We start from the raw sequence: 14121 nt of genomic DNA, 5'->3' as shown, positions 1-14121 counted from the left end.
CCAGTGGGAGCAGTCCTCCATAGGAATGAATGGAATTCTACACTATTTCAATTCAATGTTTCAAGGAAAAAAATGCATGTATTTAAGTATTTTTTTCTTGTAGTGTGGACAGTAACGGTACTAAAAAAAAAAAATTATGGAAATGTTTTAATATATTTTTCATTTTGTATTTTTATGTTTAGCTCACATAATATGATTTAAAAGTATGCATGAAGGTGTCTGTAATAGAATAAATATGTCACAAACGAATGTAGACATTAATACATGCATTTCTATAGCTACCAAAATATTTATTTTACAACGGAGAAGGAATACCAAGATGGCTTCAATAAAGCGCTCCCTGTTAGGCACCCAGAGTTTATACACAACATTGGAATGCACATCGCACACATTCAGTGACAACATTTGACATCAGCCACTGCTCATGTTAACATTTTACATCAACTACATTTTCATTGTTGCCGCTCAGTGAGTGTCTGCGGGAGATAGGGGTTGCCTCCGGGCGGGGCGTCACTGGCTGAGACATGCAGATCTTCAACAGAACATGTGAAGTTATCTCGAAAGTTGCTCAATTTACTACTATCTAATTATTCAAAATGGGGAAGCTGGTTGTCATATCACTTTTTGCTGCTGCTTTATCAGCATTTGTTGGAGAGAGAGTTATTAACTTAAGGTAGGCTGTGTTAATGTAGTTGTAGCTTTTTTAGCTGTAAAATGCATGCTAGCTGTTATAGTAGCTAGCTAGCCAGTTTTGTATTTTTGCTAGCAACCTCAAAAAGTTGTTTTGTTGGCAACAAGCAATATAAGCCAACTAACCTGTTTTTCTATTTAGCTTTCCTTTATTAGCCAGTGGTTTATTACTGAGTAATAATGGTTTGAGTTATTTTCACTTTTCTGAACTTATAAATTGAGAGATTGAGTGTCACTACATGTTGTTGACAAACAGCGATGCTGTGTGCCAAGCATGGCCTTTTCTGTCAGCCTATGAAGACATACATATGATCTCAATGCTCAAGTTACAGTAGTCTGAGGATATAATTGGATTTGGAGGCTATACAAGATGTGATAGCTGACTAGGCTATATTTGTGATTGTTTGTACATAGACACATAAAAATGCCCTAAGTCATAACTACAGTGTTGAAATTGCAGTGTTATTCTGGAGTTTGAAGGGATGTAACTATGAACCTTATTTTACATTGCAGGAAAAGGACTCTTGCTTCCAGAAAGCTTGTCCAAACCCACCTCCCAAACTGCCATCCAATCAAAAGCCTTGGTGCGTACAGTACACATATGTACAGGACATTGGGAACTTTAACACTGCTGGCATGGATATTAAAGGCATGCCTTTCCATAAGCTCTATGCCACATGTTCAATGGTATTATATGAAGTAACTGTACAACGTTATTTGCCTGTAAAGCTATATCTGAACACATGTGATTTGATTTCTGACAGAGTACGGATCAGAGGACCTCACAATACTTCCCAATGGACTTGCTATTATTAGCACTGTGAGTTACAACATTGACTTGGCCCTATATGAAACACGCAACATAAAAAATGTAGTCGCAAATAAATGTATTAGGCTATCTAACGTGTCCTAATATTAATCTTAATATTATTGGAATTACCAGGGCTTGAAGGATCCTTTATTGCCATCCTATTCAGATGCCCCTGGAAAGATGTATACCCTTGATATGAGTGAAGATTCTAGGATGAAACCAGTGGAGCTCCGCATGGGGAGAGGCTTTGACCTGGACTCCTTCAATCCACATGGAATCAGTGTATACACAGATGAGACGGGTAAATAAAACCCATAATCTGTGTCACAAATGGCATTTAGGGAATAGGGTATTCCCTAAATGGCACACTATTCCCTATAGGGCTCTGGTCAAAAGTAGTGCGCTATATAGGGAATAGGGTGCCATTTTGGGACTCAAACAGGTTTTGAAATGCATCTGCTGCTCTTCCCAATCTTCTCTTGTGTGAAAAGAGAACTGTCAAAAACACAAGACGGATCAATTGATTGAGCTGAATGTTTTGTCCACTTTCCAGATAACTCAGTATACCTGTTTGTGGTCAATCACCCTCAACAAAAAACCCAAGTGGAGATCTTTCTGTTTGTTGAGGAGGACCACGCCCTTGTCTATGTGAAAACCATAAAGCATGAATTCCTTCACAGGTATGCAAGAGCTAAAGTCATGTTATTGCTTCAAACCAATTTGGTTTGTTACCTAGATTGTCGGTAGAGTTTCATATTACAGCAGGGCTAAAAGTGTTAATTACATGGTAACAATATGGAAATGTAGCCTATCCTCTTAAACTTGGATACTCTCAAGACTGAGAGTTTGGAGAAATTAGGGACATTTGAACTGAGCACAAACTAGTGCTCATTTTTGTTTTGTAATGTTGTTATGCATCCAACAGTTCTTTAATATGCCATTTAGAGTAAATCGTGTTTTAAGTTGATCTGTGGTTTTCTCTTAGTGTGAATGACATTGTGGCTGTGGGAGTGGAGAGCTTCTATGCCACCAACGATCGCTATTTCAGTGGAGGCACTCTGAATACTCTGGAGGTACTTCTGGCTCAGCCCTGGTCTAACGTTGTGTATTACAGCCCTGAAGAGGTCAAAGTAGTGGCTGAGGGATTCTACATGGCCAATGGCATCAACATCTCACCTGACAAAAGGTACAATAATTAGATGAAAATGTATTCAACTTCTATAGTGCTATTCAAGTATTCAGTCCCGTGTAGCTCAGTTGGTAGAGCATGGCGCCAGGGTTGTGGGTTTGATTCCCACGGGTGACCAGTATGACATTTAAAAATAATAAAGTACTCAAATGTATGCACTCACTACTGTAAGTCGCTCTGTATAAGGGTGTCTGATAAAATTACAATTAAAAAAAAATTACATTACATAAAGAATCTCAAAGTGCTTTGAGTACTGTCATGTGTTCACACAGTTCAATAATCCTGTCCACATGGACAGTCAAACCTGTTAAGTGTTTGATTATAGAGTGGATATCACATGTTGACATGATAAGATCTGTTGATGTAACTAATGTGATGTTATGTAACATATAACTATTTATGTTTTCATGTAGGCACATATATGTGGCAGACTTATTTGACCACAACATACATGTTTTGGAGCGACTGGAAAGCAATGGTTTGGCCCCAGTGAAGGTAAAATACAAGAAATTGCAGATTTATTTTACACCTGGTAAATAGTCAAATGGACTATTGAAACATGCTGCTCTGTTGAAAGCCTTCTAAATCTGATGTGTTTATTCTTTCCCATTGCTTGTGTATCTGAATCCAGAATAGGCTCTTTAAAACTAATTTCATGATATTATTTTAAAAAGCATGAGCTGGCGCACACCCAAAGAAAATGATTTAGTGTAGAGGTGCTGACTAACGGCGAATAAACTATGTCTAAAAAGAGAGTCGCACACCGAATATTTATAAACTCCCAGTAATGTATTGGGTAAAAAAAACAATGTTTTGGCATTCACTGTGTCCTGAAGAAAGCACCCTGAAGAAAGCACTCTCTGCTCTCAGGCACCCTGAAGAAAGCACCCTCTGCTCTCAGGCGCCCTGATGAAGGCACAGTGATAACGAAACGTTGGGTGTTTTACCCAATAAATTACTGGGAGCCTGAGACTCTATATATAGAGTGTGCGACTATTTTTATAGCTTACGTGATATTGTTCTTTGTCACCAGGTCGTGGAAGTGGGCTCTCTTGTTGACAACATTTATGTTGACTCTGAGACTGGCGACTTGTGGATAGGTTGTCACCCTAATGGCTGGAAACTATTTCAAAATGATCCTGAGGATCTTCCTGGATCTGAGGTTCGTACACCTGCCGTGTGCTATTGAAACTTACTGAGTGAACTGCTTTCTGGATCATATACCAGCAGTGTATCTCTGTACTATACACCAACATTGTTTTCACATGTTCACGCCTCTACTATGCTATAGGTAAAAGCTGCTGGACTACAGTACATTCCAACTACTGTACGAGAGGAAATACACCAGTGCAATGGACTTAGAGTGGATATGGACTGGACTTAAAGTGGTCTTAGAGTGGACCTAGAGTGGGCTTAGGGTGGACTTAGAGTGGACTTGGGGTGGATTTGGGGTGGACTTGGAGTGGACATGGACTGAACTTAGTGGTCTTAGAGTGGACTTGGACTGGACCTGGATGTGGGTGTCTTTCTATTGCGTTACCTCTAATGCTCACTGTCTGGTATACATCTACATTTCATGATATTGTTTTCACAGGTGATTCAGATTAAAGATATCCACTCTGAGAAGCCAGTGGTGACCCAGGTCTATGCTGATGACGGCAGTGTACTCATAGGATCCTCTGTAGCAGCTCCCTACGGAGGAAAGCTTCTCATTGGAACAATCTACCAGAAAGCCTTGGTCTGTGATCTAGCCAAGGTAGACCAGTAGCCAATGCTCTATGTAGAAAACAGGCATCCGACGTGGGTTGTGGTCGGAAGAGTGCAAGTGTGCAACATACTGAATGTTGCAGATGGAAATGCAATGAATAGAGTTAACAAGATTTCTTACTCTATATGACAGGGAGGGATGTCTGTTCTACATAATATATATCTAGCTGAAAGTTCCTCAATGTTGTGCCGTACTGAATTCTGCCGTGGCCTGTGGGGTTCAACTTGCCAAGTAAAAAACATATTTTAAAGTTCATTCATTGCACGCTCTGTCTAATCACTGGAAGTTAGATTTGCAATAAAGTTGACAAAATTATATGTCAAAGATAACACTGGTGCACTGAACAAGACCTGTAACGATACATAGTAATGTTGCAAGTGCCACATTGTATAAAAGTTGATAAATGACTGGGGAAATGACATTTGAAATGCATGATGTTGGTTTCTTGATAAGAATAAGCTGACTGTTAAGGACCCTTTTTTGATTTTTTTATGTTGCCTAAAATGACATACCCAAATCTAACTGCCTGTAGCTCAGGACCTGAAGCAAGGATATTCATATTCTTGATACCATTTAAAAGGAAACACTTTGAAGTGTGTGGAAATGTGAAATTAATGTTGGAGAATATAACATATTAGATCTGGTAAAAGATAATACAAAGAAAGAAAACATTTTCAAATTATTATTATTATTTTTTCATCTTTGAAATGCAATAGAAAGGCCAATATCTCACTTAGGAGTCTAGGTGCAATTTAGATTTTGGCCACTAGATGGCAGCAGTGTATGTACAACGTTTTAGACTGATCCAATGAACCGTTGCATTACTGTTCAAAATGTTGTTTCAAGTCTGCCCAAATGTGCCGAATTGGTCAATTGATACAAGTACATAACTATAGAGAACATACAAAAATTATATGGTAATAAAAAATGTAAGTTTACACACTTCTAGGAATGCCATAAATTATGGATAATTAGTTTCCCTACAGAAAAGACACCAACCTTCACACATCTAGATGGGATGTTTTTTAATATAAAAATGGATTTTATCAAACAAAACTAAGCTACATTTTATCTCTGGGACCCTCAGGATGACAAATCAGAGCAAGATTACTGAATGTAAGTACATTATTTACCTTCAGAGGTGAATATATCAAACCAGTTGCTGTGATAATTATTTTTGTTGTTGTGCACTCTCCTCAAACAATAGCATGGTATTTTTTCACTGTAATAGCTACTGTAAATTGGACGGTGCAGTTAGATTAACAATAATTTAAGCTTTCTGCCCATATAAGACATGTCTATGTCCTGGGAAATGTTCTTGTTACTAATGAAGAGGGTTAAACCAAGGCCTTATACCTTTTAAAGGGGTAATAAATGATGTTATGATCAACTGAAAGGTCTCCTCTTCAGGAGACCTCTGTGTGTGTGTTAAAACCTGTTTTTGAGTGTTGTGACCTTCAGACACTATCAGAAGGCTTCTACGTTCAGACTCCTCCTGTCTGGATCCCACCGTGGTTATCTGGTTTTCTGAGAACACAAGGCTGTCACAGACCTGATAAAACCAGCCACCTGTCAGAAGATGCTTACACTCGTTCACCTTGTTATGACCCTATACTTGTGATGAAAGGTCAAGTTTTGGTCAAAACCACTTCTGAGCTTTTAATTGCTGATAAGATGATTACTGCTGTCAGAGGGAGGTTAGATTTATTAAAATGTTGTTGCCAGGGGAACTCATGCAAGGAGGACTGGGAGAGGCTATATGAGTTGCAGATGTCTTAGACATTTTGCAGAACTTGGGGAGACCTATCATGTACTGTTATACTGTACTCTGTAACAACTTCTGCCTACAATTGTATTACTAAAAATAGTATTTTAATACTTAAACTAAGAGTCTGTGTTTCCTTTCCATTACTAATGTATGTTTGATAATTATATAGACCTGATCATTTGTTGAAGAAATTGACCAACACTTACAGCGTCATGCTAATCACATTAGCGCTCTTTATTTCAACTGTCACGTGGGGGGACACCGATCCCATAGAGGCAGTGGTGGAAAAAGTACCCAATTGTCATACTTGAGTAAAAGTATAGATACCTTAATAGAAAGTTACTCAAGTAAAAGGAAAAGTCACCCAGTAAAATATTACTTGAGTAAAAGTCTAAAAGTATTTGGTTCTAAATATACTTAAGTATCCAAAGTAAATGTAATTGCAAAAATATCTGTGTAAATCATTTCAAATTCCTTCTTTTAAGCAAAGCAGACGGCACCATTGTCTTGTTTTTAAAATGTATGGATAGCCAGGGGCACACTCCAACACTCAGACAAAATTTATAAAATATGCAGAAGGGATGACCATGTGTTTAGTGAGTCCGTCAGATCAGAGGCAGAAGGGATGACCATGTGTTTAGTGAGTCCGTCAGATCAGAGGCAGAAGGGATGACCATGTGTTTAGTGAGTCCGTCAGATCAGAGGCAGAAGGGATGACCATGTGTTTAGTGAGTCCACCAGATCAGAGGCAGAAGGGATGACCATGTGTTTAGTGAGTCCGTCAGATCAGAGGCAGAAGGGATGACCATGTGTTTAGTGAGTCCGCCAGATCAGAGGCAGAAGGGATGACCATGTGTTTAGTGAGTCCGCCAGATCAGAGGCAGAAGGGATGACCATGTGTTTAGTGAGTCCGCCAGATCAGAGGCAGAAGGGATGACCATGTGTTTAGTGAGTCCGCCAGATCAGAGGCAGAAGGGATGGCCATGTGTTGTCTTGATAAGTGAATTGGTCATTTTCCTGTCCTGCTAAACATTCAAAATGTAACTTTTGGGTGTTAGGTAAACTCTATGGAGTAAAAAGTACATTCTTTTCTTTAGGAATGTAGTGAAGTAAAAGTAAAAGTAGTCAAAAATATAAATAGTAAAGTACAGATACCCCAAAAAACTACTTAAGTAGTACTTTAAAGTATTTTTACTTAAGTACATTACACCACTGCGTAGAGGTTAAAGTTATGTTTAAATTACAGGTACGTCTCACTGATTTGACATGGAAAACAAGTATTTTAAACGTTTTTTTACCCTCTTTGTAAAGTGAACTAGATTCAGTTGTGATGTAACTGAATATTGTTTTCTTCACAAGTGTGTTAACTTCTTTACATTAAATGTGGGACGCTAATTTGGCGTGCAAGTCTCAACTGTTGTTTAGTTGTCAACTCATTTGTCTGAAAAGCAGCAAACAAGTGATGTGGACAATATCCTCATCATGAACCCGGGGATCACAGTTTTGGTACTGCAGATTTGACCTCCCTCTAGGAATTGCTAAACTACAGCGCGCCCCATGGTTCAACTGTGCAATTGCACTCTGCCTGTACACAACACACCCACATTTTGCACACCGCTTTCATAAACTTTGACCAAGGAAGGGAAAGAGTTCGTCTGCCATGAAGTGGGTGCTTGTTACCATCTGCATTGCTGCCTTGGCAGCTCTTTTGGGGCAACGACTTCTTAAATTGAGGTAGGCTGCATGGTTGCTGAACATTTTAACATTATCGGGCGTGTGTATCTTCTTTGGAATGTCTTCTTCAGAATCATGCTACATTTCGGTGATCAGAGTTTACAATATTGACCTGATTGACATTGTCAACAAAGGCCTCAGACATTAAAAGTGATATTTGAAAAATAGGCTTTTAGCAACTTTGAAGTGAACTACTTTAGGTGAATTGAGCAGTGGTGTGAGAGTGTCAAAAGCTGAATTCAGAATGATCTGTGTTGCTTTTGCTTTCACTCCAAAGTAATATTAACCGGGTTCTATTTGCAGTGAAATAGCCCTTGCCAACAGAGAAGTGCCTGTAAAACGCCTCCCCAACTGTCACATATTAAAGAATATAGGTATGTCTGAACCAGTCCATTAAATTGTAATCATACATTGACATTATAACAGTTCATGCTTTAATTAATACATATAGTATAGTTCTTCTGTGTTTCACATCGGTGTGAGATAGATACCAATGTAATGTTGAAATAGCCTGTTCTACTTTGAGCCTATTCCAGTTATTTCAGGAGGCTCAAAATAATGAGTCTTCTCAGTATATGTGATGAGATCAGGCTGTATCACTGCTACTTGGGCAAGTGTCAGGGCTGAAGTCCATTAGACTAATAGGCCAAGTATCAACGTGTCCCAGCATGCTTTGTTTGGTGTCATGATGATGAATGTTATGTTCAATGAAGGCCTATGGGATAAAAATAATATATTGATATAGGCTATTGCTAATGGTTTGTGGACAATCCTATATGTACAGAATATGGAGCAGAGGACTTCACCATACTTCGAGATGGACTGGCCATCATAAGCACCGTAAGTAATATCCATTGTTATGATGCGATCCTTCATGGCAAGCATATTCTGGTAAGGCACACTGAATAATTAAAATATTGTCCTCAATTCATAATATTGCATGTTGAACATACCTCACTCACACTGATGATAAAAGAACTATTTTTACAGAATAAAACAGCTGTTTTTAACAATACAATACATACACCCTGTTTGTATCCCAAATGGCACCCTATTCCCTACATAGTGCACTAATTTGGTCAAAAGTAGTGCACTATATAGGGAATAGGGAGCCATTTAGGACTTAACCCTGTCACTCATGTCAAATCATTACCCCCCCACCCAGGGCTTGAAATATCCTGGAATGCCCTCCTTCTCTGATGACCCAGGGAAGATCTATACCCTGGACCTGTTGGACCCCAGACTGATCCCTGTGGAGCTGACAATCAAAGGAGACCTGGACCGGGACTCCTTCAACCCCCATGGAATCAGTGTCTACATTGACGAGACAGGTAAAGTATGGGAGATTTAGCTCTCACATATGAAATTAGTTTGTTTCAAAAACATCGGACAGGGTGTAGTACAGTACAATATACAGTACCAGTCAAAAGTTTGGACACCTGCTCATTCAAGGGTTTTCTGAATTTTTTACAATTTTCTACATTGTAGAGTAATAGCGAAGACATTACAACTATGAAATAACACATATGGAATCATGAGGTAACCAAAAAAGTGTTAAACAAATCAAAATATATTTTAGATTCTTCAAATTAGCAACCCTTTGCCTTGATGACAGCTTAGCACACTCTTAGCATAAAGAAAAACCCTTGAATGAGTAGGTGTGTCCAAACATTTGACTGGTACTGTATAGCAAAACAGTACAGTATACAGTAAAACAATACAGTATACAGTAAAACAGTACAGTATACAGTACAACAGTACACAGTAAAACAGTACAGTATACAGTAAAACAGTACAGTATACAGTACAACAGTACAGTATACAGTACAACAGTACACAGTAAAAGAGTACAGTATACAGTAAAACAATACAGTATACAGTAAAACAGTACAGTATACAGTACAACAGTACAGTATACAGTACAACAGTACACAGTAAAAGAGTACAGTATACAGTACAACAGTACAGTATACAGTACAACAGTACACAGTAAAAGAGTACAGTATACAGTAAAACAATACAGTATACAGTACAACAGTACAGTATACAGTACAACAGTACACAGTAAAAGAGTACAGTATACAATAAAACAATACAGTATACAGTACAACAGTACAGTATACAGTACAACAGTACACAGTAAAAGAGTACAGTATACAGTAAAACAATACAGTATATAGTACAACAGTACAGTATACAGTACAACAGTACACAGTAAAAGAGTACAGTATACAATAAAACAATACAGTATACAGTAAAACAGTACAGTATACAGTACAACAGTACACAGTAAAATAGTACAGTATACAGTACAACAGTACAGTATACAGTACAACAGTACACAGTAAAAGAGTACAGTATACAGTAAAACAATACAGTATACAGTAAAACATGTGTCAGCAGTTATTCTAGTTACTCAAGTCAGAAATCGCAGCAAATCCCTCTATTCCAGACCAGATTATCCCAAATTGGGAACACCCTTCAGACCATTGCCTATGGAATTATGAACACTACTGTGTGTGTGTGTGTGTGTGTGTGTGTGTGTGTGTGTGTGTGTGTGTGTGTGTGTGTGTGTGTGTGTGTGTGTGTGTGTGTGTGTGTGTGTGTGTGTGTGTGTGTGTGTGTGTGTGTGTGTGTGTGTGTGTGTGTGTGTGTGTGTGTGTGTGTGTGTGTTCCCTGTCAATCAATAGAGAGCCTTAGACACCAGAGGGGACAGTAGAGACCATATTTCTCACTGCTGAACTTTCATCTCCTTCCAGATAAAACCATCCATCTGTTTGTTGTCAATCACCCTCAACATTACACGAGCCAGGTAGAGATCTTTCTATTCGTCGAAGAGGACAACACCATTGTGCACCTGAAAACTATAAAGCATGATCTCCTTCATAGGTAGGTGTGAGATATTCACATGATGTGGATGAACCACATTGGCTATGTACTGTACAGTATAACCAGTGAGAGTTCCACAGTGGTGTGTTTCTGCTTGGCTAACTCTAACCCTTTACTCTCTCAGTGTGAATGACATTGTGGCTGTGGGAGTGGAGAGCTTCTATGCCACCAACGATCACTCCTATCCCAGTGAAGTGCTACACATGCTGTCTGTCTTCCTGGGTCTACCCTGGGCTGGTGTGGTTTACTACAGCCCTGGAGGAGTGAAGGCAGTGGGCGATGGCTTCCTATCTGCAAACGGCATCAACATGTCACCCGACAAAAGGTGCCTTCTTTGTTTCCACAATTGTAGTAAAGTCTACACAATGGAAAATCAAACAGTTTAAAATGTACAAATCTGTTGTGCTCTTTGGAAGCGTGTTATGCAGTAAAACAATAAATGTGTTTTTTCCCCCCAGGTATCTATACGTGTCCGCTATTTTGGAGCATGAGATTGCTGTTTTTGAGATAAAGAAAAACAAAGACTTGGTACATGTCAAGGTAAAACTTTTTCACTACATCGAACATGAACGCAAACTTCTTTACGTGCACAATATTATATTTTGTATTGTTTCTAGAGATGGTTCAACCGCTATATTACAATCAGCCATCACATTCCTAATGATGTCTGTCTCCAACCAGTCTGTAGCCGTTGGGTCTCTCTGTGACAACATCGAGGTGGACCGTGTAACAGGTGACATATGGCTGGGTTGTCACCCTAATGGAGCAAAGTTAGCAGTATATGACCCTGAGGATCCACCTGGATCGGAGGTTAGTACGTCATTTACCATGTCCTCTCTAGTTCTATTATATTATAGGAATAAATTCACTCTGATCTCAGTTCCAAATGGCACCCTATTCCCTATAGCAGTGGTTCCCACACTTTTTATAGTCCCGTACCCCTTCAAACGTTCAACCTCCAGCTGCGTACCCCCTCTAGCACCAGGGTCAGCGCACTCTCAAGTGTTGTTTTTTGCCATCATTGTAAGCCTGCCACACACACACTATACAATACATTTATTAAACATAAGAATGAGTGTGAGTTTTTGTCACAACCCAGCTTGTGGGAAGTGACAAAGAGCTCTTATAGGACCAGGGCACAAATAATAATATAATAATAGTCAATAATTTTGCTCTTTATTTAACCATCTTAGATATAAAACCTTATTTGTTCATCAAAAATGGTGAATAACTCACCACAGGTTAATGAGAAGGGTGGGCTTGAAAGGATGCACATAACTCTGCAATGTTGGGTTGTATTGGAGAGAGTCTCAGTCTTAAATCATTTCCCACCCACATTCTGTGCCATTATTTAGTTTTCATGCTGAGGGCCGAGAATCCACTCTCACATAGGTACGTGGTTGCAAAGGGCATCAGTGTCTTAAAAGCACGATTTGCCAAGCAGGATACTCTGAGCGCAGCCCAATCCAGAAATCTGTCAGTGGCTTTTGATTAAATTAAACTTTCACAGAACCGCTTGCTGTAATTTTTATGAGGCTCTCCTGTTCAGATATCGGTAAGTGGAATGGAGGCTGGGCATGAAAGGGATAACGAATCCAGTTGTTTGTGTCATCCGTTTCGGGAAAGTATCTGCGTAATTTCACACCCAACTCACTCAGGTGTTTCGCTATATCACCTTTGACATTGTACGTAAGCTTGAGTTCATTTGCACACAAAAAAAATCACACAATGATGGACAGACCTCTGTGTTGTCCTCATTAATGCAGACAGAGAAGAGCTCCAACTTCTTAGTCATAGCCTCAAGTTTGTCCCGCACACTGAATATAGTTGGGGAGAGTCCCTGTAATCCTAGATTCAGATCATTCAGTCGAGAAAACATCACCCAGATAGGCCAGTCGTGTGAGAAACTCGTCATCATGCAAGCGGTTAGACAAGTGAAAATTATGTCAGTAAAGAAAACTTTAAGCTCGTCTCTAAATTAAAAAAAAAACGTGTCAATACTTTGCCCCTTGATAACCAGCGCACTTCTGTATGTTGTAAAAGCGTTACATGGTCGCTGCCCATATCATTGCATAGTGCAGAAAATACACGAGTTCAGAGGCTTTGCTTTAACAAAGTTAACCATTTTCACTGTAGTGTCCAAAACGTCTTTCAAGCTGTCAGGCATTCCCTTGGCAACAAGAGCTTCTCGGTGGATGCTGCAGTTTACCCAAGTGGCGTCGGGAGCAACTGCTTGCACGTGCGTTACCACTCCACTATGTCTCCCTGTCATGGCTATTGCGCATTCAGTACAGATACCAACATGAGCAGCAGATACGTTTGGCTACATACGGACCGTTAGTGGAATCCCCGCGAGAGAATAACAGTTAATGTGATTGCATGTTAATTATTTGACAAGGCTACCTGTATTTGACATTGTGTTGTTATTTCGCTGAACACAGGTGGTAAAATTGGAATACCTGCCCTATAGAGTATACTCCCTATGGGCCTTGGTCAAAAGTAGTGTAGTGCACTGTATAGGGAATAGACTGCCATTTGGGATACAGCACATGGACCAAAAGCTTTAATTGCTTTTCTTTATCATCATTTGTTTTATAGGTCATTAGGATTCGGGACGTCCACTATGAGAAGCCAGTTGTGACCCAGGTGTATGCTGATGATGGCAGTGTGCTCATAGGATCCTCTGTAGCAGCTCCCTATGAAGGAAAGCTTCTCATAGGAACAGTCTACCACAAAGCCCTGGTCTGTGATCTGAAGTAGCCAATGATTCCTTTCAGACATCTGATTTCCAAAGTCTGTGTGTGTATATAGAGATGCAGTAATGGCACTCAAACTGTATTGTACTCAAAGTCTGTGCTGTTTCTGTATAGTACATCTTGTCTGGTGTAATATGATTGAAAAGTATAAATATTCCACATGGTTGCCACAATATAACACTGCAATTGCTGTGATGCATAGCATGTGTAATTATGTTAAATGATAAGAGGCCGTCTGCGCTCTTTTAAGTTCCTTAGTACTCAATAGTGTCTGTTCCAGGTGCGTAGGAATCAAAATAAGAATAGTGGAAAAGATGAGACCCGCACACTGTCGACAAAATGAATGAATCCAAAACTGAGGCTTGATGTGTTATTATGTTATTATGTTTACATGTATCTTACTGCACTATTTGTATTGATTAAACAGTTATTCCATTCTCTGACATTGACAAATTGTTGATAATCGATCTTTGGGGGAATTTTTTGGGGGGGTAATGACAAAGCAAAAAATACAAA

General features: G+C 39.3%; 2 protein-coding genes across 2 annotated transcripts; both read left to right on the top strand.

Moving 5' to 3' along the window:
* The first annotated feature begins 358 nt into the window (after nucleotides 1–358).
* LOC139573075 (serum paraoxonase/arylesterase 2-like) lies at nucleotides 359–6342 on the top strand. Its single transcript, XM_071396123.1, has 10 exons — nucleotides 359–673; nucleotides 1204–1274; nucleotides 1455–1510; nucleotides 1634–1802; nucleotides 2055–2181; nucleotides 2487–2687; nucleotides 3104–3185; nucleotides 3724–3852; nucleotides 4285–4446; nucleotides 5546–6342. The coding sequence occupies exons 1-10, from the start codon at nucleotides 597–599 to the stop codon at nucleotides 5570–5572; spliced, it is 1101 nt and encodes a 366-aa protein (XP_071252224.1). The 5' UTR covers nucleotides 359–596; the 3' UTR covers nucleotides 5573–6342.
* A 1463-nt stretch (nucleotides 6343–7805) lies between these two features.
* On the top strand, nucleotides 7806–14058 carry LOC139573076 (serum paraoxonase/arylesterase 2-like). Its single transcript, XM_071396124.1, has 9 exons — nucleotides 7806–7960; nucleotides 8264–8334; nucleotides 8745–8800; nucleotides 9126–9291; nucleotides 10720–10849; nucleotides 10974–11174; nucleotides 11308–11389; nucleotides 11531–11659; nucleotides 13448–14058. The coding sequence occupies exons 1-9, from the start codon at nucleotides 7887–7889 to the stop codon at nucleotides 13607–13609; spliced, it is 1071 nt and encodes a 356-aa protein (XP_071252225.1). The 5' UTR covers nucleotides 7806–7886; the 3' UTR covers nucleotides 13610–14058.
* The last annotated feature ends 63 nt before the right edge of the window (nucleotides 14059–14121 follow it).

This window comes from Salvelinus alpinus, chromosome 4 (genome assembly GCF_045679555.1).
Source record: "Salvelinus alpinus chromosome 4, SLU_Salpinus.1, whole genome shotgun sequence".
In the NCBI taxonomy this organism is placed as follows: Eukaryota; Metazoa; Chordata; class Actinopteri; order Salmoniformes; family Salmonidae; genus Salvelinus; species Salvelinus alpinus.
The sequence above is the reverse complement of the archived record's forward strand: the minus strand, read 5'-3'. Positions and strand labels throughout refer to the sequence as shown.